Source organism: Balaenoptera musculus, chromosome 5 (assembly GCF_009873245.2).
Source record: "Balaenoptera musculus isolate JJ_BM4_2016_0621 chromosome 5, mBalMus1.pri.v3, whole genome shotgun sequence".
Classification (NCBI taxonomy): Eukaryota; Metazoa; Chordata; class Mammalia; order Artiodactyla; family Balaenopteridae; genus Balaenoptera; species Balaenoptera musculus.
Window position 1 is genome coordinate 118,799,300 of NC_045789.1, and position 25,513 is coordinate 118,824,812.

At 39.2% G+C, this 25,513-nt stretch overlaps 1 protein-coding gene across 4 annotated transcripts in view; it reads right to left on the reverse strand.

Annotated features, from left to right (window-relative positions):
* The window catches only part of PDE5A (phosphodiesterase 5A), a 149,218-nt gene extending 124,219 nt beyond the window's left edge, over window positions 1-24,999 (reverse strand). Inside the window, exons 1-2 of one of the 4 annotated variants that reach the window (XM_036852451.1) lie at window positions 24,891-24,999; window positions 536-1,124 (exon numbers count right to left, since the gene is read on the reverse strand). In XM_036852451.1, coding sequence (XP_036708346.1) covers window positions 536-1,120 — 585 coding nt within the window. In that variant the 5' untranslated portion in view covers window positions 1,121-1,124; window positions 24,891-24,999. Of the gene's footprint in view, window positions 1-535; window positions 1,125-23,101; window positions 23,701-23,983; window positions 24,061-24,577 lie in introns of those variants that run through there. The other 3 variants (XM_036852448.1, XM_036852450.1, XM_036852449.1) reach the window with 3 other exon arrangements.
* Window positions 25,000-25,513: the final 514 nt, after the last annotated feature.

Sequence of the window (25,513 nt, forward strand, 5' to 3'; positions counted from 1 at the left end):
TTCCATTTTTTGAAGCTATCCATAAATTTATTTGTTTAATAAAACAAATTAAAGAGTGGAAAGAAAGAAAATCAGACTTTGCTGTCAATGGGAGTTCAAATGAATGAATATGATTAACTGAATGAATGAATTTAAAAAGACTATGGGTTTGGTTTTCTTATGGTTTTTGGACCTATCATTTTAGAATCTTAGTAAATCCCCAGAAGTTCACGTGGAGATAACATAGATAGGGGATATGTATAGTGATCAGGTAAAAAGATGAAAGAATACAACTATGAGATGACCTATGTTAAATTATCATTAAGGAGAAAAACAGGACAAGACTTCTCTCAGGCCTCTATCCTTGACCCAGACATTAGCAAAGAAACTCTGACATTTAAAAGATGGGAAAGTTCTTGCCATATATTCCCATTTTAAATAAGTACACACGTTATTACTTCTCAGTGTCAAATATCCCCACAATTCACAGTAGTTGTCCAATGCCCCACCCATGTTCCACCCCCCACCCCGCCTCTGTTCCAACAGTTTTATTTACCTCATATGCATCTTTGATGTTCAAGGGCTCACCAAGAGCTGCCACGTGTCCCACGATGCCTTTATTCCACTCTAAGCGGATACAGTTATTTGAAGCTTCTTCCAGTGTTGAACCTTCTGCAACGTCAAAGAGGCGGCTAATAAGAAACTTGTCGTTGGCGCTGTCCTCACAGACGAGGAACAGGGAATAGCGGTCAGCGGAGATGAGGCCATGGATATGCAAGAAAATTTTGTGACATAAGGCTGTGACATCCAAGTGGCTAGAAATATCTTTCACTAATTCCAAGAGTCTCGAGCACTGGTCCCCTTCGTCATTATCAAACCGTGGGGGGGTTAGAGGCATCTGCTCCTTCTTTTCTGAGTCAGAGAGGAAGCTCACAGTTCCCTCGGAATCCTTGACAACGATGGGTCTAAGAGGTCGATCAAATTCGGAGGCAGAGATTTTCCGGGTTGGTGTTCCAGGGACACTGCTCTCTGCACGGGGGATCTGCTGCGAGGGGCAAGAGCAAGATTCCACGTGGCCTCTGATGCCTTCCTTGCACACAGGGATGGTGTGAACTCTCTCAGCAAACCATGCATTGACCATTTCTCTGCAGAAAAGAACATGCAGACACAGTAAATACTTAAGAAAGGGGCTTCCCTGGTGGCGCAGTGGTTGAGAATCTGCCTGCCATTGCAGGGGACACGGGTTCGAGCCCTGGTCCGGGAAGATCCCACATGCCGCGGAGCAACTAGGCCCGTGAGCCACAACTACTGAGCCTGTGCGTCTGGAGCCTGTGCTCTGCAACAAGAGAGGCCGCGATAGTGAGAGGCCCGCACACCGCGATGAAGAGTGGCCCCCGCTTGCCGCAACTAGAGAAAGTCCTAGCACAGAAACGAAGACCCAACATAGCAATCAATCAGTCAATCAATAAATCTTAAAAAAAAAAACAAAAACTTAAGAACACCCCTCCTTAAATATTGCTACCCCTGAAAGCTTCTAAAAATCCTCTCATGGTAAACTGAGGCAGTAATGGTTCGATCTGTCACAGAAAATAAAAACAAGATGGTTTATTTAAGACAGTTTTATTCTGAAAATCTGTAGAGGACAGGTGCTTCAATGAACACTTTGATAAAGCCTGACTCCTATACACATGTATTTTCAGATGTCTGATTTACCATACATCAAGTGTCAAGTCTGCTCCTCTCAAAATCAATTTGTATTAAAGTAAAAGACACTAAATTTAACAATAGTCTTAGGAAAACACAGATACGGAAATTAATTTGCTATTTAAAACACACAACTTGTTCTGAAGTTAAATATTTTTAAAAATTTATCTGAATTTGGCCAGCTAATATGCTTAATTTTAGATAATTGTTATCTATATTGCTATACATACATTAGATTTAGAAAGGGAAATGAAAAATATAAACAATTTGATCTGGTATGTAATAAAAAGATTCTAGATTTCCATTAATATAATCCTGATAATGTTTGTTCAGATAATGGTAAAAATGATCTCTTCTTCTAGATTATCTATTCCTTATATAAAGGAGGAAAACAAAAAAGTAAGCATAACTAGTATAAAAAATTCAGTCCGAGAAAACTTAAATTATTTATGTTGTTAATGTGCCATCCCATGAAGAAACCTGTCTGAGATAAAGCCTTCACAGTGGGTGATTTTTTTAAACAAATATACCGGATCATATACATCCAAATGATTGTTGTTCAATTCAAATAATTCCTCTTGGGCAGCTGTAATCTTATGCCAATTGATGGTGCCATTACTTTAGACATTTTTGGAACTCTTCTTTTGAAACTAACTTCTAAAAAATTTCATAAGCCATATAAGAATATTAGTTTTATCTGAAAGTTAGATCTTCTTTTTCACTGAGCCTTCCTCTCAAAACAAGCAAATAAAACCGCAAAAAACCTAGAGTAATGGCTAACTTCATATATATCTTATGCATTAGACTTGACTTTTTCCAAAACTCAAATTTACTTTCAAAAGACAAAAACTTGCTACCATTGAGGATATTTAAAAGAACTGGCCTATAAGAGCAATGCAATCTCCACTCTACAATGACTTACTGATTATTTCACCAAAGAGCCAGGATAAAAAAGTCTGACAGTGTACTATTTTGGAGAGTGTAGGGATACAGATACTCTCTCATTCTTTTGGATGCAGTAGAAATTGATAACACCTCTTCAGAGGGCAAGTAGGCAATATCTAACAAGTTTTAAAATGCATTTATCCTTTGTTGCACAGATTTTACACATGTGGCAAAGGAAGTACCAGGGTATTTATTTACTGTGGTACTGTTTGTTACAGCAAAGATAAGAAGAAACCTAATACCACAAACAGAAGCCTGGAAGACACATCATGGCACATTTATAAATGTAACACTAGACAAAGATTTAAAAATGGTCATGGATACTGATATGAATAATCACCACAATTTATTAAGTGAAAAAAGAAGATCCAGAAGGGGGAAAGAAGAGTTAGCCTTTTTTCAGAGTCTCTACTAAGTCTTTCACTTACAGAATGTTCCCTTAATTATTTTAGTTTGAACAACACTCTATTGTTTGGTAAATATATATTACCCTGAAATGGCACTGGTCTAGAATGAAATGGGTCAAAAAAAGATAACACAGATATTATCAGGATTACCTCATAATTCCAAGTGTTAGATATAGTTATAAATTTTAAAGCTCTCTTTAAAAACCTATGTAGGGACTTCCCTGGTGGTCCAGTGGTCAAGACTCTGCGTCCCCACTGCCGGGGGCACGGGTTTGATCCCTGGTCAGGGAACTAAGATCCTGCATGCCATGCACCACGGCCAAAATAATAATAATAATAATAAACAAAAGTTTTTTAAAAAGCAATGCAGTAAGTATATTGTACAGATCTCCGGTGTATACCTCTAGCACAGAGTCTTTTAAAATATAATTGCCTAATGTTTTATAAATGCATGCCATGGCTTGAGACAAAATTTCCAGTGATGAGAACATACATTGATATTAAAATAATGCTGTATCTCAAAAACTTCGATAGAAATGAGGGGAACATACCTTGGGAAATGCTTACATAACCTCCAAAATCACAGTAGTAGTGCCAAAGACACTGATGTCAGACATGCATGTGAAAAATGTACAGGAAGCATTTGAATAAACTGTCTTGTAAAATGTAAGACAGGAAAAAAGCGATACATTTAAATTAACACATCATGTGATTTAAAAATATGTACATGCAACTTAAGTTCTCAAATCAATATAAAAAGAGGCATTTTAACTATTTCAGTTACAAGCCTGAAACACAGCCTCATCTTATTTCTTACCTTCTCATTGGAAAATGGTGATCAACTTTTTAATCCAACCACCTACTTGACAGCTCCATGTGAACGTCTAAACAGACACCTTAACATGGTGAAATCAGAATTCCTAATGCCCCACCCTTCATCTTGCTCCAGCCTCACTCCCTGCCAGGTTTCTTCATATTAGTAAGTAGCACCATCATCTCCTTAGTTACTCAACCAAACATGTAGGAATTACTCTGGATTTCTGTTTCCTTCAACTCTCTCTTCTAATCCAGCAGCCAAGTCCTGTCACCTTGACTTCTAAAACCCTATAGTCCAATCTGCTCATTTCTATCTCCTGTACCACTTCCCTGGTCCAAACCCCACCATCTCTCACCTCGGACTGTGGCCACAGCCCCTTAACTGGTCTCTCTGATATTATACTAGCCTCCCTTCAATCCATTCTCCACACAGTAGCCAGAGTAGTCTTCGAACAAAGTAAACCTTAACATCTTAACTACCCTACTTGGCTTCTCACTGAATTGAGAATAAAACTCAAACTCTTTCAATCCCTTACCATAGGCCCTCTCACCCATGCCTCCCTGACGCTCCTTAAGCACGTCAGACTGCTCCCAGTCTGGAAAGCTCTCCTCACCTGCACCTGGCTGATCACAGCTTCCTCATCTCCTGTGCAGACAGGTCTTCCCTGATCACTGCACCTCAGGTGGGGCCGACACATTACGTTCTCCCCCCACGCTATCTGAATTCTTACTATCATCTATTCTTCTGGTTTATTCATCTGTTGCCTTATTGCCTCCTCCGATGAGATATAAATTTCATACTTGTCTGTCTTCTTCACGACTGCATTCCTGTACTTAGAAAACGCCTGTCACATACTAAGTCCTTGATAAATATCTGAGTGAAGTGAATGAATAAATAAATGAAGACTCCTAAATTACCTGCATTAAAAGGGACAACAGTCTTTTGAAAATGTGAATGCTGATATATTTGTTACAGAAAATCAACACTGTTCATCACCCCTTGGATGTAAGCCTCGTAACTGACCATGGCTAATTTACCCTCATATATCCTGTAGGGCCTAATATATGTCTTAAACAGAGCCAGTGTCCAAAAATTCTTTGTTAGGTGTTTTGTATTATTATATTTAATAGTCTCACAAGTGTTTCATTTCTAGATATTCTCTTGGAGAGATGAACTCAGTATTAAATGACACAGGAACAGTAGACCTGGTATATTCAGTGATTCAATCATCAATTTTTATTAATCACCAGTCATGGGGAAAGGGTTTTCTCATGACCACCTTATTGATTATCTGAGTCCCTGTAGATATATCCCTGTGTATGGAAAACATATGTTATCATAACATGAAAACAATCACTTATAAACCAACCGTAAATAAAATTAAATCATCTCTCACACCTCTCTCCCTTCAGGCTTCCCTTGACGTTTTGCAGTGCATGAACTATGTGGCTGTATGAAGTGGGCCGTCCTTCCTAAGACTAATATCTATCATCTCCTGTTGATTGTTTTTTAATACTTCAATCTCTGCAAATACAAATCACCTGCAGACTGAAATTTAAACTCTTATGTAAGATACAGAATTTCTAGAAGTAAACCAAAGTGATGTTGGAGAACTATTCTAATATTACATAAAGCCACTGATAATTAAGGGTTAAGCTCAATAAGAAAACAGCTAACAATCAAAAAATAAAAAAACAGCAAGGATCATGACATAACAAATACCTGAAAAGAGAATTCTATTCAAATAACTGCATTCTAGATTAAGAAGGGCTGCTGGAAAAACTGATGACATCTTCAAATATTAATTTTTCAAACCTATATTTGGGGAAAAAGACTCTCTTTAGGATCCTGCTGCAAACGTCAAATAAGAAGTAAAGATATTGGTTTATGGCATAGTCTTGCCAGAAAATTGTGTATTTTACAAATCAGCTTGGAGTTTTCATTATAATCTAAATTTTACTAAGTCCAAAATAAGGTAAATTTACTTTCATAACCTGTGGTTCCATTTTTCAAGACAAAGTTCCAATCAAAACCTTTTCACTGATATTTTTCGGTTTTAACTGGATTCACTTTTAAGTGTCTTTTTTCTCTAGAATGGATTAGTCTCATGAAGGTCCTTGAGAGTGTCAGGCGCTAACTAGGCTGGGCACCAGGGATACAGGAGTGAGCAAGCCCAGACCTCTCCTCCCTAAACTGAAGCTTATATTGTGTCCAGAAGTTAATTTATACACGTACTGAATTTGCTGTCATATGAAGTTATACGTAACTGCATGTGAATGAAGAAAGATGGAAAGATGAACATGTCAAATACGAGGGTAAATATGCCAGATGAGATTCAAGAAACTTGGCTGGTAGCTCTGACTGGAGCAAATCACTTCTATGGCCTGAGACAGGATCTCTATTTTCCCTTCTTTCTCTTCCTTGAGTCTATGATATTTTGAAAAGTATTTACATTAGTGATACTGGAAGGAAAAAAAGCACCATTTTATTTAAACCTGGTGAGGCAGGCACTAACAATCCTACTTTCTCAATTATGCAGCTAAATTAAATGGCTGAACCAAACACATTCTGCTAGCTGGCAGCAAAATCAGGAATCAAATCTAGGTCTCCTATTCCAAGTCTTACAGCCTGTAAGACTATAGAGGTTCCCAGAACATCAATGTTTGTCATGAAGACACTTCATAATGTCTAGCTGCATCTGAAAGAGTCAAAAATCAAATTTAAACACACAAGGCATAGAGAGAATAAAATCACTTATAATACACATTCTCTAACTTAATTCTTTCCATCCAGATCGTAAAAGGACGGCACACTAAACCACTGAGGTAAAAACACTGCCCCAAGGGACTCAGAGAACAAATGTTCTTAAGGATTGTGTCCTGAAAAAAATCTAACTGAATCCCATGCCTATGTTTCTCTGAAAACAGGTCATGGTTTATAAACCTAAAATGATGCACTGAAAAGAATGTATAATAAATGTGTTCAAGAGAAGAGTAATTCTCAGGGCTGCAAGATTTAGCAAATAAAAATACTGGATACCCAGTTAAAACTGAGTTTCAGATAAACAATGAATAATTTTTTAATATAAGTAGAATCTAAAATTCAAATTTTACGGGGTGTCCTGTATTTTAGCTGGCCACACTAGTCGTTCGATGTTGTTTTTCCCAACGGAAATTATTGGCAGATAGACAACAAAGAAAAGGTAGGTTCTATGGAGCATACTAATGAGCTCCAGGCTATCAAACCACTAATACTAATTTTATTATCGAAAGAGCACGAAGGATCCTGTGTACCACATTGTGATCCTGTGTATGATAACTGAACCTTTTGAAAGCTCTTGGATTAATAATTTGTGGCATAAAATTCTTCCTTAAATCAAGCCTTTTCATTTTATTGTCCAAACCATACCATATATTTAATAGAGAAAAAAAAAACTGCAATCTACTTATAAAAGGGAGGTTGACTAATTGCTAAAAATTCTTGGGACTTACAAAGCACCCTGAGAAGTTGTGTTTTTCAGCCATAAATCCAAAATTCCAATCATTAGTCTAGCATTTGCTGCCAATGGGATTAGTGACCAGTAGCAAACAATTCTCTTCTTCTGAGTTTCAATTTCATCCTCTACATAATAGGGGAAATACTGCCTGTTCTACCTTCTTCATGAAGTGCAAGGTGCTGACTGTCTTCAGCAGAGTATAAAGTCAAGAATACCAAACTGGTCATCAGGAAACAACTCTAGTTCCAACTATAAGAATACACAGATGTGAGGCTGAACCAATCACAACTTCTCTGGAGGTCGTTTTCTCCAGAGTACAAGTCCTTCATTATAAAAATGGGCAGCTGTATGAACAGGTCATGAAGACTCCCACAACTTCTTACATTATCAGTAGGCCAGTAGGTGATGATTATTAGTTTGGTCAACTCCTGTCATCTCCTTTTGCCCCTCAGCTTCTCCATTTTCAAACAGGGGAAAGACTTCTTACTGCTTCACTCACCACACAGGGCTGATGTTTGAGACAAGTTATAAAATGCATGTGGGGCTTCCCTGGTGGTGCAGTGGTTAAGAGTCCACCTGCCAACGCAGGGGACATGGGTTTGAGCCCTGGTCCAGGAAGATCCCATATGCCGCGGAGCAACTAAGCATGTGCGCCACAACTACTGAGCCTGCACTCTAGAGCCCGCAAGCCACAACTACTGAGCCCGTGCACCACAACTACCGAAGCCCACGTGCCTAGAGCCTGTGCTCTGCAACAAGAGAAGCTACCGCAATGGGAAGCCCGCACACTGCAACGAAGAGTAGCCCCTGCTCGACGCAACTAGAGAAAAGCCCGCGAGCAGCAACGAAGACTCAACACAGCCAAAAATAAATAAATAGATAAATAAATAAAAATTTTTAAAAAAGAAAAAGAAAATGCATGTGGAAGCATTTCAAAATCTCTTCCATATTTTTAAGATGTTACTATCTCCTAGACCCTTAGTATTCATTCCAATGGAGACACAGGGCTGGGGTAAAGAGCAATGGCTGTTCATTTCCTCATAAAGTTCAGACAAGAGAATCAGAGAAAGTGAGGGGGAAAGAGGTTGTGTTCCAGGTGGTATGGGTCCACAGGCCGAGTGGGTCTAATAGCATTTGGAAATAGGCTGGCTACGTGCATCCTGAGCATTCAAAGTCCTTGTCCAAAGCAGATACTGCAGATTGTCATTTATTAAAGAATCCCACTAAGTTTTCCCCCTAAATAGAAGAGTTACATCATAACTCTCCATAAGTTACATCCTAGCCATTTGAGCAGAAAGAATGAAATGTATGCAAGTTCCACAAAGGTATTTTACCCTCTGCTCCAAGCGCTAATAACTTAGAGACTCTGCTTTCATGTATAAGCAAGTCCTTGTTAACTGTCTTGCAATCACAAGCAGAGTGGCCCTCTTGAAGTCTTTGAGTTGATTTAACTTTTACAAGGCTGTTAATGAAAAACAATAGGCCCTGGACCCTTGAAATAAAGCCACGGCCAAGGGAAATACAATAAAAATTAATGCCGAGAATTTATAATCGATGACAAGATCCTGATGTTTAACATCCCATCCAAATCATTCCTTCTCTCCTCACCAAAATCTGTTTTATTATCCTCCAGTCAGTTATTTCCTTCCATATTTTATTACACAAAAAATTTCTTACCTCATAAATGAGTTGTATTATATATCTTTTTAAAATGGGTAAATTCAATTTAGTTTTGTTTTTAAACTTTTACAGTATGTCTTAAAATAACTAGAGAAACCCTGGAGGGTACCAAAATCAATGTTGGGAGTTATTCCTCTCAGGTGACATGAATGTGAATACCATCTGTGGTTTCAAACTTGTAGGTACCACAGATGCTGCTCAGGGCTCACTAAGGAACCCTTTCCCACACTGAGCAAGTAAAGAACCCAAAAGATTGATATTAATTAGACACCAGGAAGTAAAGCCAAGATAAAAACTTGTCATGAGTTTATCATACATGTGACTTGGGTTTTAAATCTCAAGTCTTTTAAAACAATGAATCCAATCAGAAGTTTACTGTCTTAATATTCCACTTTACTGAAGACTCTTGCAGCTCAAACTGTCCATGCAATGATGATTTAATATAAAAATCAGTGTCATGAGGAATAACATTTAACATATTTTGATTTCACGAGGCTTCTTTATAGCACTAACAGCACTGCATTCTTCAAGACAGTGCTTCAATGTGGGTGGATCACCCTACAAAACTAAATGCAAAAGGCCAGGCGGCCAGGTTCTAGCAGCTGCTGCAGGAAAAGGCTGAGCTTGACATTTCCACTGTCAGACATTTGGGGTCTTTAGTAATACACAGAGGAATGGAATGAATAAATTCATTCGTGAATGATAAAAAAACATCGAAGGAATTCTGTGGGGTAGAAAGCCTGGAAGGTGAGTTGTCATTTTTTATAACGGTTATAAAAAAGAGTTTATCTCATCAAAATTACACACATGGCAGAAAAAAAGTGCTATATATTTCATACCACACACCCTGTGTGCTCCTATTATTAAAGAAGATGAAAAGTGTATCATTCTTAAAATGATAGATTCAATTAAGTTAATGATTAAATTTAATGGTACCAATAATATCTTTTTAATGGATATTAAATAGGTTTAAGTTTTTGTATATCAGCTACACTTCATCTCATACTTTACAAAATTTTTACAAATTAATTAGTGATATTCATTGAAAGAAATGGAAGGTCACTGTATGATGACACATACTGTTAAGAATGAAACTTTTCCCCTTTTGCAATTTCTCATTTTCACTCAATATTACTACCTATCACAGGAAGAAAAACTACGGTTTATAGTTTGTGTTCTAGAAATTTTCCACTAATCTAAACAAGTCACAGCTTCTTCCAAATGCCTACTATCTAGAAGTATTAAATAGGATATGCAAAACTTATTGCATATGGGATGCAAGCTCTCACATAACATTTCAAATATGATTAGCAAAAGAGATAAACACACACACACACACACACACACACACACACGCCTGTGTCCAAAGGGGCTCCATGCAGCAATAACTTTAATTTCTACCAAAGTTGAACTGTTCACTCATTTACAAAACAAATCTTAAAAAGACAAATACCTTAAAATATGTATTCAGTATTCCAGATGCCTTGAAAGGGAAAAATAATTAAAATACCTTGTCTAGATAGAATATATCTTGGCATCTAGAAAAGTAAGGAAAAGGAAAAGAAAAATTTACGAAGCAGTGAAAAATTCTGATGTAAACATAATAATTCTCATGAGTTAAAAATATAATTAGATGAAACCTACTTGTAGAGCAACTAGTTTAATGTGCTTTGTACTCTTGCCTAAAATAATGTATCAGAGGATAAAAATTCTTTGAAAATATACTGTACTTAGGGTACTTGTGTTCTAATACTAAAAATATAATTGTAACAGTCCAGTACCTAAACTTTCAGCCATTCTATTTTAAAATGTTATTGGAGAGTTCCTACTTTTTATACTCTAAAATAATATATGGAAATGAAACCCACTTGGGCAAAGTCTCTAGGCACCTCATTTAGTAATGTGCTTGCACATTAAGAGGCCCTAGGAGAAACTTTAGCCTCTTCCTGAGTTAAATTCCTCATGACATTAAATCTATGAGTCTTTGCGTTGCTTCCATTAACATTGATACTGAACTTCAGTAGAAAATGATGGGTAAGGGCCCTAGATGGGAAGACTTAGGCTTCAACTCCAGAGCTGCTTCTAAGATAAGACCTCAGGTGCATTATTTACTCTCTCTATAAGATGGAGATAACGGCATTAACCCTCATAGGCTTCTTAAGAAAATTAAGGGAAATCATGCCTATAGAGTGATAGCATAGAGTCTGGTACACAGTGTTTAATATGTGATAGTTACTGTTTTTAAGTTAATTGAACATTTTTTTTTTTTGGCCGTGCCACATGGATTGCAAGATCTTAGTTCCTAGACTGGGAATTGAACCTGGGTCCTTGGCAGTGAAAGCACTGAGTTCTAAACACTGGGCCACCAGGGAATTCCCAAGTTAATCGAACATTAACTGCAATATATTTTCAAAAGCAATTAATTTTTTTGTAAAAATAAAAAGAATTTATTCATGGGTTTCTACAGAATAACTAGATGTTAGCCATTGTTTCTTTTTAAGCTCCTAGTTTAAAAGCACAAATTTCTCTATAGAAACACTTGTGCAAAAAAAAATTGTTTTAATGTTGGTATTTTCTCAAATTAGAATTGAAAAAACATAGACTCCCTAGACCAATAACCACACTTACATATGACAAATTTTCTGAATAACACATAAAGATTAAGAGCTGAACATGTAGTTGAGAAAAATCACCTTCTATTACTACTCAGAACTTAATTTTTAAAAATAAGTTATAGAATTTGGGGGACGATTTTTTCAAAATATCACAGATATAATAAAACTGTTTGACAACAAATGTGATATACAACTAATTATCTAAAATAAAAACCATAGCAATATTTCATAATAACCGTAATTCTAAACTGGAGAATGATTTTAATACTTGATAAAACAATGCTTCAACACTCTGCTACAAGAGATCTGGGGATTAAAGTTGATCCATTTTAGTTCCTACCCAAGGGGGCTTACTTGGGGGAATTCTGTAAGTAGGTTGATGCCTGGGTCTCAAGGAGGTTACCCTGGAACAGTAACATTTGGGGAGATTTGCAGAGTGCCTCAAACAAAACAGAGGAAAAATTTGCAGGCCCTGAATGATCCACAAAACACAATGCATGACCGTGTTTTTTAAGTCTCCTATTAAAACTTCACCCCAGGCTTCCCTGGTGGTGCAGTGGTTGAGAATCTGCCTGCCAATGCAGGGGAGTTCGAGCCCTGGTCTGGGAAGATCCCACATGCCGCGGAGCAACTAGGCCCGTGAGCCACAACTACTGAGCCTGCGCGTCTGGAGCCTGTGCTCTGCAACAAGAGAGGCCGCGAGAGTGAGAAGTCCGTGCACCGCGATGAAGAGTGGTCCCCGCTTGCCACAACTAGAGAAAGCCCTCGCACAGAAACGAAGACCCAACACAGCTAAAAATAAATAAATTAATTAATTAATTTAAAAATATAATAAATAAATAAATAATTAATTAATTAACTACAAGCAACTCTATGCCAATAAAATGGACAACCTGGAAGAAATGGACAAATTCTTAGAAAGGTATAACCTTCCAAGACTGAACCAGGAAGAAACAGAAAATATGAACAGACCAATCACAAGTAATGAAATTGAAACTGTGATTAAAAATCTTCCAACAAACAGAAGTCCAGGACCAGATGGCTTCACAGGTGAATTCTATCAAACATTTAGAGAAGAGCTAACACCCATCCTTCTCAAACTCTTCCAAAAAATTGCAGAGGAAGGAACACTCCCAAACTCATTCTATGAGGCCACCATCACCCTGATACCAAAACCAGACAAAGATACTACAAAAAAAGAAAATTACAGACCAATATCACTGATGAATATAGATGCAAAAATCCTCAACAAAATACTAGCAAACAGAATCCAACAACACATTAAAAGGATCATACACAACGATCAAGTGGGATTTATCCCAGGGATACAAGGATTCTTCAATATATGCAAATCAATCAATGTGATATACCATATTAACAAATTGAAGGAGAAAAACCATATGATCATCTCAGTAGATGCAGAAAAAGCTTTTGACAAAATTCAACACCCATTTCTGATAAAAACTCTCCAGAAAGTGGGCATAGAGGGAACCTACCTCAACATAATAAAGGCCATATACGACAAACCCACAGCAAACATCATTCTCAATGGTGAAAAAATGAAAGCATTTCCTCTAAGATCAGGAACGAGACAAGGTTGCCCACTCTCACCACTACTATTCAACATAGTTTTGGAAGTTTTAGCCACAGCAATCAGAGAAGAAAAAGAAATAAAAGGAATACAAATTGGAAAAGAAGAAGTAAAACTGTCACTGTTTGCAGATGACATGATACTATACATAGAGAATCCTAAAACTGCCACCAGAAAACTACTGGAGCTAATCAATGAATTTGGTAAAGTTGCAGGATACAAAATTAATGCACAGAAATCTCTTGCATTCCTATACACTAATGATGAAAAATCTGAAAGAGAAATTATGGAAACACTCCCATTTACCATTGCAACAAAAAGAATAAAATATCTAGGAATAAACCTACCTATGGAGACAAAAGACCTGTATGCAGAAAACTATGACACTGATGAAAGAAATTAAAGATGATACCAACAGATGGATAGATATACCATGTTCTTGGATTGGAAGAATCAATATTGTGAAAATGACTATACTACCCAAAGCAATCTACAGATTCAATGCAATCCCTATCAAATTACCAATGGCATTTTTTATGGAACTAGAACAAATCATCTTAAAATTTGTATGGAGACACAAAAGACCCCGAATAGCCAAAGCAGTCTTGAGGGAAAAAAACGGAGCTGGAGGAATCAGACTCCCTGACTTCAGACTATACTACAAAGCTACAGTAATCAAGACAATATAGTACTGGCACAAAAACAGAAACATAGATCAATGGAACAGGATAGAAAGCCCAGAGATAAACCCACGCACCTATGGTCAACTAATCTATGACAAAGGAGGCAAAGATATACAATGGAGAAAAGACAGTCTCTTCAATAAGTAGTGCTGGGAAAACTGGACAGCTACATGTAAAAGAATGAAATTAGAATACTCCCTAACACCATACACAAAAATAAACTCAAAATGGATTCAAGACCTAAATGTAAGACCAGACACTATAAAACTCTTAGAAGAAAACATAGGAAGAACACTCTTTGACATAAGTCACAGCAAGATCTTTTTTGATCCACCTCCCAGAGTAATGGAAATAAAAACAAAAATAAACAAATGGGACCTAATGAAACTTCAAAGCTTTTGCACAGCAAAGGAAACCATAAACAAGATGAAAAGACAACCCTCAGAATGGAAGAAAATATTTGCAAACGAATCAACGGACAAAGGATTAATCTCCAAAATATATAAATAGCTCATGCAGCTCAATATTAAAGAAACAAACAACCCAATCCAAAAATGGGCAGAAGACCTAAATAGACATTTCTCCAAAGAAGACATACAGATGGCCAAGAAGCACATGAAAAGATGCTCAACATCACTAATTATTAGAGAAATGCAAATCAAAACTACAATGAGGTATCACCTCACACCAGTTAGAATGGGCATCAGCAGAAAATCTACAAACAACAAATGCTGGAGAGGGTGTGGAGAAAAGGGAACCCTCTTGCACTGTTGGTGGGAATGTAAATTGATACAGCCACTATGGAGAACAGTATGGAGGTTCCTTAAAAATCTAAAAATAGAATTACCATATGACCCAGCAATCCCACTACTGGGCATATACCCAGAGAAAACAGTAATTCATAAAGACACGTGCACCCCAATGTTCATTGCAGCACTATTTACAATAGCCAGGTCATGGAAGCAACCTAAATGCCCATCGACAGACGAATAGATAAAGAAGATGTGGTACATATATACAATGGAATATTACTCAGCCATAAAAAGGAAAGAAATTGAGTCATTTGTTGAGACGTGGAGGGATCTAGAGATTGTCATACAGGGTGAAGTAAGTCAGAAAGAGAAAAACAAATATCGTATATTAACGCATGTATGTGGAACATAGAAAAATGGTACAGATGAACCAGTTTGCAGGGCAGAAGTTCAGACACAGATGTAGAGAACAAACATATGGACACCAATGGGGGAAAACTGCGGTGGGGTGGGGATGGTGGTGTGCTGAATTGGGCGATTGGGATTGACATGTATACAGTGATGTGTATAAAATTGATGACTGATTAAAATATAATAATAATAAAAAATTTTTTTAAAAAATTTTAAAAAAATTTAAAATTAATAAATAAATTAAAAAAAAAACTGCACCCCTTTCTCTTTCTCTCCAGTGCTTTTTTCATCATTCATATGAATTAACCACTAAAACCAGAATTACAAAGAGTGTGTTAGTTTCCTGTCTAAAAAGGGATGGTTGATAATTTATATGGAAATGTGCTTTATCTGTAGGAAAAACATAAAAATAACTCACATAAAATATAATGTTAGATATTTCTCCTGCTCTTGGATCCTTATTTTACACAGTTCTAGCTGTGTTGTTTGTAAAATTTGACCTAGATCCACCACTCATACTTGGAAAATACTTAAAGAAAACTATTCAATCTAAGAAGTTGATACTCTGCTCCTCTGGTGAGAATCAAGAATGCTTAGAGCTGAAAGAGATTTTTAAACTCATTTATGAATTTCTCTGCCTTGATTTCTCACCCCCTCCTACCTCCCATTTTAAAGCCAAGATTTATTAACCTGGGCCAGTCACAAAGCTTGGGACACAGTCGGGAGGTCTGGTCCATTCCAATTCCCTTTCCAGTACCTTACACAATCCACAAAAGGTTCCGTTTAAACCATTAATAAAAATTCGTCTAAAAAATGAGAGGGACACAAAGTCTATTAAATCCCTGTTCTGTTGTTCTAACTCCCACTTATCAGAATAAGGGGATGACTCTCAAAGTTTGCAATTATAATTAAGGTACTGATGATTCTCAAGGTAAAATAAATAGTAACCTACTGAAAATCACTCTATAAAACATAAGGAAATATGTATTAGTTCCTTTAAATTTCTTAAGAACCCTAGAAGTAAATGCTATTATTCCCATTTTACAGAGAAAGCAAAGAAATAAAGTACCTAAAGTACCTAAAGGTCATACTTTTAAGAAAGAGGTAGTTCTGGGGTTGAAGCTTAAATCTGTCCTATCTGGGGCCCTTAACCACCATAAATTGAAGTAAATTTTAAAGAGTTCAGAACAGTGGCTCCCAACCAAGTAGTGGTGCCAGCTTTTGGGGGACATTTGGAAGTGTGTGTCACAATAATCAGGTGCTCCTGACATTTAGTGTCTGGGGCCCAGGGATGTTAAACATCCTGCAATACGCTGAACAGTTTCTCACAACAACAAAAAGTATCACTACCAAAAGCCAAACAGCATCCCCTTTAAGAAACAATGGTTTACTATAATGGAAAAGAATATGAAAAAGATTAATTACTTTGCTGTAAACCTGAAACTAACACAACATTGTAAATCAACTATACTTCAATTTAAAAAAAAAAGAAAAAAAAGCAACAGTTTAGAAGAAGAAAAGATTAACCTACGATAACAGTGTATCAAATGAAACGGGCTATCTGGGACACCTCCAAGTGATTCCTCCAATAATCTCTACTCTGATGTTACAGTGAGTAGTTCCCTTGCTTCTGGCATGGATTAGAAACAAATGCTGTCTAAAGTTATTTAATGTTCCCAAGTTTTCTCCAGCTATGAAAACATCTGAGAAGCTTACTGGGACCAAATATAAATAAAATGCAGAACTGCTTCACATGGTTTTACATTCAAATTTGACCAAGAGTTGGAAGAGACATGTTTTGTAATTTGCCATGCATTCACAATCACACGTATGGAAAATGTTCCTTAAAGGAAAACTTACTTGCATCTGAAAGAAAACCTAATAACCAAAATCTATGCTGTAAATATGTAAACCGATTTGTTTAGCAGCTTAGAGATGGGAAAGATTGGACTAGATTGGCATGGCCGAATATGAGGTATGAGAAGCCCTGAGAGTCCAGAGCAATTATGTTTTGAAGATCTGTAGTTTCTCTATGGAAATGCTTCAATTTTGCGTTTTCACACTAATGACAATTAAAACCAAAAAAAAAAAGTAAAAGATGTATACTTTAAATTACTGGGATGACCACCTTATAATCAAATACTATCCTGCAATTTTAGCAGTCAAGTTTATATTTGTATTTACAATCACACTGCCGCCCAATGGTTCTGGGATAAAGAGAAAATAAAAGAGGTAGATTTAATATGTAAATGTGCTTTCAAGCCAAATAAAAACCAAAAGCTGGTGTATTGTGCTATAGGACTAAAAGTTTCATGATTGTTATGAGAGACCCAGTGGGAGAAATGAATCATCACAAGGCAACTATAGCAAAGGCAAGCTGACCTCACCAGACCCCCCTGCATCCCAATCAGGGCCACATTCACTCTACAAGGATGATTTAATGAATGTGGTCAATTTGCATTTGGCTAGAGTTTTGTCATTTTATTCATAATTAACTTATACATTTATTTTGGTATTACAGTTGTATAAATGCTATGATTAAATTATACCTACTCTTAAGAATTCCTCATATAACTCACATTAAAATAAGAGAAAGTCAATACTAGGTATGGCAGATATCTGGAACTTGTGGATGCACTCACATCACTTTCTTTTGGGAATTCCCCTCCCCCTCCCCCCCACTAACATATCACACTATGGGTTACCTGCCCAACAAAGTAGTGAGACAACCTTATTCTTCTGGACACAATGACTGGCCCAGAGCAGGCAAGTGATGCAAGCAAGGCCAAATAATTTTGAGAGGGCTGATATGGATAAGAAGGTACTTTTCAAACATGAGAAATTTAAGACCCACATAACCTTGCCAAGAAGAAACTTTTCCAGCTCACCAAGAAAGCCTACCGGAGAATAAAGCCAATGCAGCGTAGGGCCAAAAGGACGGATGGAGGGAGGGAGGGAGGGAGGGAAGGAAGGAAGGAAGGAAGGAAGGAAGGAAGGAAGGAAGGAAGGAAGGAAGGAAGGAAGACAGATTGATTAGACAGACATACAGACAAAAAGAATGTTGACAAGATTATTTCACACCCAAACCAATCTCCAGGAACGTCAATCATGTGAGTTAATTATGTATGAGTTCAAGTTGAGTTTTTGTCACTTGTGACCAAAAGCTTTTTAACTAAGATACTGGGTATCAATAAGAATGTCTTTCTTTAACAGGGGAACATTACTTAAATTTGAAAGACACTGGACTACATGATCTCCTCCAACTCTAAAGTTCAAAGATCCTGTGTGTGTGTTTTAATTATTTCATCAGCTTAAAAAATTAGGATCTGTATATGTATAGCTGATTCACTTTGTTATAAAGCAGAAACTAACACACCACTGTAAAGCAATTATACTCCAATAAAGATGTTACAAGGAAAAAAAAAAATCAGGATCTTTTCTTATGACCTCACTATACTTATTCAACAGAAAGTAGAAGTGATGATTTTTTTAAAATAATTATTACCAGGGATATGATATCAGGTAGGGATTTTTCTCTCCCAAATTTAGATGTAATAAAATTATTCAGAGAAGACAATTTGCAAAAAGTTAATCTTACTTTACAACTCAGAATCAAGAGAAAGGTCTCAAAGAACACAGAAGCTAACAATGGCACCTAAGACTTTATAAAGCATGTTCACTACAAACTACAAACGGGGCACATGGATATATATATCTCCATATATATATATATATATATATATATATATATATATATATATATCTCCATATGTATGGCTTTTTTAAAGCTTTTTAGAATATTCATCAGAATGATTCTTATGAACTTAACACTGTTTTCTTTACCTGCCTTAAATATTTAGTTCGCAATAAGTATAAATTCCTACCAGTTAGAGAAAATGAATAAAGCACTCACACCATGAAAAAAAATATGATTCAAAATAAAATGAGAATACCAAGTCGGTAAATAAGATTACAGAGCTAAATATCAAATGAATGACTCACATGGAAAGACTTTCTTCAGTTTTTATTCTTAGGTTGTAATTCACAGGCACTTTTTTTTTTTTTTTACTGAGAACCTGATTTAACAGATATTTCCAAGGCCACATCAATCAGCTATAACATTGGTCAACTGAATCTACATCTGTCCAGCTAAAGTAATCTCACAGGAAGTCCTGCAAAGTCAGTAGCTAGTCTGCATTCTAAACTCAAAAATTAGTCATTTTTCAACCCTCCAATATCAATCAACTCAGTGATTTATTTAATTGCCCTGCAGTCCTTACCAAACGTTTTTATCCTAAGAAGAATTTTTATCCTACAATTAGCCCTGAGAACAAAGAAAAAAATCTAACTCAACACAACAGTTACAGGTTTAATAAACTGTTAGTTTGAAAAATATTTGGGGGACAAACTAATAAATACCAAACACTTTTTGTTTAAGCCTTTTCAAGTATGAAAGAACTCTTTCCCAAGCATTATTAAAATGTAGCAGGAAGTTCAAGCAGTTTTAAGTTAATTCATGTTTTCAAATCTGGAGGAAGGGAAGCAACTTAGTAAGACATACTCTCTGTAATCAGATAAGGGTGAAGGTACAAACTTTACCCATACAACTTGAAAGCACTTTCAAATATTTTAAAAGAAATGATATCAGAGACCAGACTCAAGTCATTTTTTTAGGTGGAACTATTTAAAAAGGAAATTTTGTTGCACAACATAATCAAAATGCTAAAAACTGCTCATCTTTAGGTACTGAAGACAATATTAAGAAAATATTGGCAATTCCAATAGATCTTCAGATCACAAACTGAAAAAAAAGTTACTGAATTGTACCACAAGCCTATTTAAGTGTTATACTAAGCAAATAGATTTATTTTGAATGACTAATTGCAATGCATTAGTTGTACCACAGTTTTAGGAATCATGATCTTGTATTGGGGGCTTTAAAAATGGAACTGAATATGAAACCTTGAGAACACTAGTGATAGAAGAGCAATGAGAAACATCATTTCAGGGGCTCCTACAGATTCTTCCAGATTCAATCCTATCCAAATTCAATCCACATGAGTACTTTTAGGGCACTAAAAGTTACCTTCAAGCTGGCTATAAGGACCCTGGTTATAAGCAATACAAGGATAAAAGGACATTATTACACCAGAATTACCATAATGAAAATATTAGAAATAATATCAAAGCCAGACTGAGTCAATACCCACAGGATTTTATTATCTTCAACACTAGTGACTGCTTAACAAAATATGCTTAACAAACCGTGTCTGAAAATTGTGAGTTTATATTCCTATATGATCATAGAAACAATCATTTTTACGATTGAATAGCAATATTTATTTTATACTTATCATCTGACTTTAAGATAATATCTTGCAAAAAAAAAGTTACAGCTTTTAGAGATGAGAAAAAAATACGAAAAGAAAGAAAGAAAGAAAAAGAAAGAGAAAGAAAGAAAGAAAGAAAGAAAGAAAGAAAGAAAGAAAGAAAGAAAGAAAGAAAGAAAGAAAGATAGAAAGAAAGAGAAAGAAAGAAAAGAGAGAAAGAAAGAAAGAGAGAAAGAAAGAATCCCAAACTCAGGACCTGGAACATCAACTAATTCACCACAGCTTTGCAGCGTCAAATAAAAGGTCTATCATAAAAAACTACATGCGAGTGTAAAACTTCTGTTTCTGGACTTTGATCCAAGTGGTCATAAAAAGTTGTCCTCACTTAGTATCTCCTATTTCCAGTATATGCCAAATATTCTCAAGCTTTTGTCTAGCACAAAACAAAGCAATAAAAAGTCAATCATATTACCCCTACAATTCTAAATGATCTAAAACATCGTGCACAATCACAGAGCTGATTAGTAACTAATGAAAGGTAAGTTATTCTAATAAGCTGTCAAGAATAACAACAGCTGTTAAAGTGGCATTAGCAGCAGAAAGGCTTCATCTGTGAATGCACGAGCATTAAAGCCCTTAATGAACACAGCATCTCAAACTCGTAGGACTGCAAAGTTTTCTATGATAGCGAGGGTGGAGGTTTTCCATAGGTTTTAGTTACTAGTCTCAAAGTAATTTTTGTGCCTATAGATTCAGTTACAAATTGTTCAACTGACACTCTCAAAATTCGCTTAAACAGGTTTTGATTGCTGAAAAGCATCTATTTGTGTGCTGCAAGCTATAGCTTTTAAGGAGGTGCTTAGCTCTGTATTTGAAGATAATTATAGGAAACAATGTAATATAGCAGCAATAATTGCTTTCAAGGTCAACCAAAATTCACAGGTGTTTAAATGAAAGTTTAGTGCCAGAACCTTCCTTCTATTCAGTGACTACTATTGAATGCAGACCATTCAGTCTGAGGAGAGAATAGAGAAGCATGCATGAATGTCAAACAACAATTAAATCAAATAAGGTAGAAATAGTTCTATCAATGAGACTGTTTACAGGCACAGATGGCCAATCTCAGTGAATCCAAATTTATTTAAAATCTTAAAACTCACCAAATGCCTCTACAGAGCTATTCTGTTGCATGGGTTTCCTGAATCACATACAGTATTCATTTTTTACAGTGTGTAACAAAAGGGAAAAAAGCAAAGTAATGTGATCTTCTTGTTAAAGCAAACAAACAAACAAACGACTTAGCTGTAAAGTTAAGGTGTCTGTAATGAGATTGATCACAACCATGTGAATCACACCGTGTTCAGCAGGTTGGCCTTTTTATAATCAACTAGTGCCCAATCTCTCATTCTTATTTTAAGTCTCCAGTTAATGCCATCAAATATAAGCCCAAACTGGAATACTGTTTCTTAAAAAACCTCTGGCTACGCATAAGACTTAGATTATATTCTTCACACTGACAACTTTCAGCGCCTTGTAACTCCTAAAATTGAGGGCCTGCCCTACTCTTTAATGTCTTACACTTTCATTTTCCGGCTTACACTCAACATAAACTCTTCTCTCAAGATTATACACACACACATATATATCACAGAAAGGGTTCAGCCTCTTGTCAACATCAACTGTAATATAAAAACCCTAACTGAAGAAAAAAGCCTTTAATAGAGTCTCAGATGGTCTAAATTTTACACTAAGCAGTGTACTTTTGAGAACTGGGATTTTAATCCTATGCTACTTGGGAAAAAAAGTAATGTGAAAAGAAATGTAACTTAACTCATTCAATTTATTTTCCAAAAAAAAGTAACTCAAAGTTTTGGCAGGCTGTCAAAGTGAAGTGTTTTTATGTATGAGTTAAAACCTACCGCCAAACAATCCCAAGTTTATGTCTTCAAAGGGAGAGGAGAAAAGAAAAAAAAAGATAAAGGACATTTACGCTGATTTTAAAATAAGTAATTTTGTTCTTTCTTAATAATCTGCCTGAAGAACATCTCTAAAGAACATCCCCCTACACATTTAAAATATCAGCCCAGTTCTCCTGCCCATTCCCCATTCTATGCGCTATAGTTCATTAAGGGCGGAAGAGTGGAAGTGCGCAAGGGTGAAAGCAAACCGGGGACAGATGGCCTCGGAGAAGGTGACCTCTAAAACCTGTTGGCTCCCAGCAATCGATAATTACAGACCTACATGGTTTTAGTGCCTCACCCCAAACTCGCAGAAAAGTCCTCTTCGAAAAGAAGCCACTTTCCATTCAGGGTTTATCCTCTGGTCGCTCCAGATTTAGGATTTTGATAGAAGGCGAAAGCGGCGAAGAGTATTTTAAAAGGAGGGCGGAGTAATTAAAGAGAAGAGAGAAGATTTGCGCCGAAGCCACCGCCTCTATTAAAAACGCCCGAAAGTGATCAAATCGACACCAACTCTGAACGTTCGTTAGGAGACGCGGAGTTAAAAAGAGCCCCATCTAAGACCTCGAAGTATTACATCCACAGGAAAGTAAAGGAAGACAAAAATCTCATAGAGTCCATTTTCAGTGAAGCGTCGCCCCGCCGGTGTGACCCGGGTGCCACCCCCCAGCACCCGGCCCCCACCGCGCCCCCGGGGAAAGTGGGAAAGACGGGGGGATGCTGAAGGAAGTACCTTGTTTTGTCCCCAAAAGGCAACATAGCAAACGTGGTGAGTTGGAGGTGCAGATCAGGCGGCCTCGGCGGACCCTGGACTCCAGGAGGCGCCGGGGGGCGACGACGTGCCCAGGTGAGGCCGTTGACTCGAAGCCGGCTCCCCTACCGCCCCCGCGGTCGCGCCACAGCCCGCCGCCGCCCGTTTGCCTCGCACGGCGCCGCCCCCTGGCTGGGAGCGCCCGGCCGAGTCGCAGCGGTGCGCCGGCGAGTGGGAGCCCAGCGCCCAGCCCCGGCCGGCCCCTTCACCATCACCGCCCCGCGTGCGTCTCCCTCCCGGCGAGGCGGCCAGCGTCAGCTGCCCGAAGGCCGCTGCCGGGAGCCGGCGACGGTGAGGTTCGGGCCCCTTCTCCAAAGGGGTGCGTCTGGGAGTCAGCCCGAGTCCGAGCGCAGCAGCCTTGCCCGCGCCCCGGCTTCGCACCAACTCCTCCGGCTTCGGAGCACCCGCCTGCCACGCACTCTCCGTTCCACCCTCCGAGCCCCTAGGCTTCAGCCTCAATTCCTCTCCAAGTCTCCCGCGAGCGTTTCCCACGCGCGCCCCGACTGCTCGCTGCGCAGCCGCCTCCCAAAGGACAGGCTCCCTCCTCCCCGCCCTCCGCAGCAGCCGCCCCAGCGCTTGGCTCCGGACCAGGAAGAGCTGGCCTCTGGGGTCGCCTCGGGCCGCGGGACCTGTCACCCGCCGGGGTCCGCTCCCCGTCGCGCCTCCCCACCGCCCTTTGTGTGCACGCCACGAACCCCTCCGCGGAGCCCGTTCGGCGGCGCCGCCTTGCGCGCAAAAGCGAAGGAAAGGGGGAGCGCGGGACAACCAGGGGACTGGAAGGGGGCAAAAGGCGACAGCACTCACTTTGGGAAGGTTCCGGCATGTTGCTGCCTTTGGGCTTCTTCGTGGTCTCGCCCCTACCCGGGCTTCCCCGCCCCGCCAGGGCCGGGGCGAAGAGGGACGGGGGAGGAGCGGAGCCACAGGGAACGCGTTGGAAACGGTGCTTCCGGAGCTGCAGGGAAGGGGCTTAAAAACTGTTTTGGTTTCGCTAAGGAGATTTAGGGGAACAAGGAGGCTAGAGAAGGGCTAGAGGAAGGCCCGTGAGCGCAGATATATGAAAATAATCTTGCTCCCAGGGAATACCAGGACTGCCAGCGTGTGTGTGTGTGTGTGTGTGTGTGTGTGTGTGTGTGTGTATGGGGGGGAGGTCGGCACGTTCATTTTTGTATTTGAACTTTGTGAGCAAGTTGGATCGAATCCGACGGTTTTTCGACTGTACTCGCCTTAAAGTCGAGGTCTCTACACCGTAACAGGATCATGGCCCTACTTCAAAAGCAAAGGGCCTGAGAGTGGAGACGGTTTAATGGTTAACGAAGGGGAAAATTCAATAGGGGAGAGAGATCAGCCCCAGGTCACGCTCCATGCCCCGGCAGGGTCTTCCGTGGGTCCTCTTCTTACCTGGTGCCTTTCCTAACAAAGTAAGAGAAGGTAAAGTCCCAGTGATCGTCCAGCCACGCTTCGACCGAGTCCTGGTCCCACTGCTGCTGCGGCCGCGCGGAGCCGGGGCCGCTCCGCTCCATGATCAGCGCGGCGCGTCTCTGCAGCTTGCTGGTGCCGGTTTTCCACCCCAGCTGGGGTCCCTCCCCTGGAGGAGCTGGACTCTGCCTCTAGACCCTCCCCGTTCGCCCTGCTCCAGTCCGGCCGGCTTTCGGCGAAGCTGCTCAGGCACCGGGCCACCCTCCTGCCGCACCCCGCCTCTCCCGGTCCTCACCGCTCCCAGGTGTGGCGGGGTGCAGCAGCCCCGCGCTTTCCCTGGGGTCTGGCTGAGACTGGCTCTTGCAGTCTCTCGAGTCCCAAGATTCCGAGGCGGCCGCGGCGGCGACTGGCGAGCTCTCCGGAAGCCTAGTGGCCAGGACTAGAAGGAAGCCAAGGCGGCCGCTGGGGTGCGCTGTGTGCCGAGCCGGCTCCAGAGGAGCGCGCAAAGGTGACTTTGGGTGTGTTCGCTGGGCGTCCCACTCTAGGAAGGGGAAGGTTGCGCTGTGGAGAACCATCCCAAGCCCAGAGAGCGGTAGGTGGGGTTAGTTTCGCCCGAAAATGAGAGGTGGTGGTAGCCCGGGCACTTTTCCTCAGGCCTGGGAGAACAATGACTGTCCCGCCTCGCTTTCCAACAGCCCAGCGCGTGGGTCTGGGAGGAGCGGGGACGCACCTTCCTCGGTGCTCAGCCAGCGCAGTGGCTCAAAGCGCCCCAGCCAAGGACCACTCACTCCTGGGTAAGGAGAGTTGGGGCGTGTGTCACCGCAATAGATTTGCAGGTCCTGGCGGGTAACTTCCAACAAAGCCATTCCCGTGATTTAATGTTAATAATAACAACAATAATAATTATAAATTAAGTGC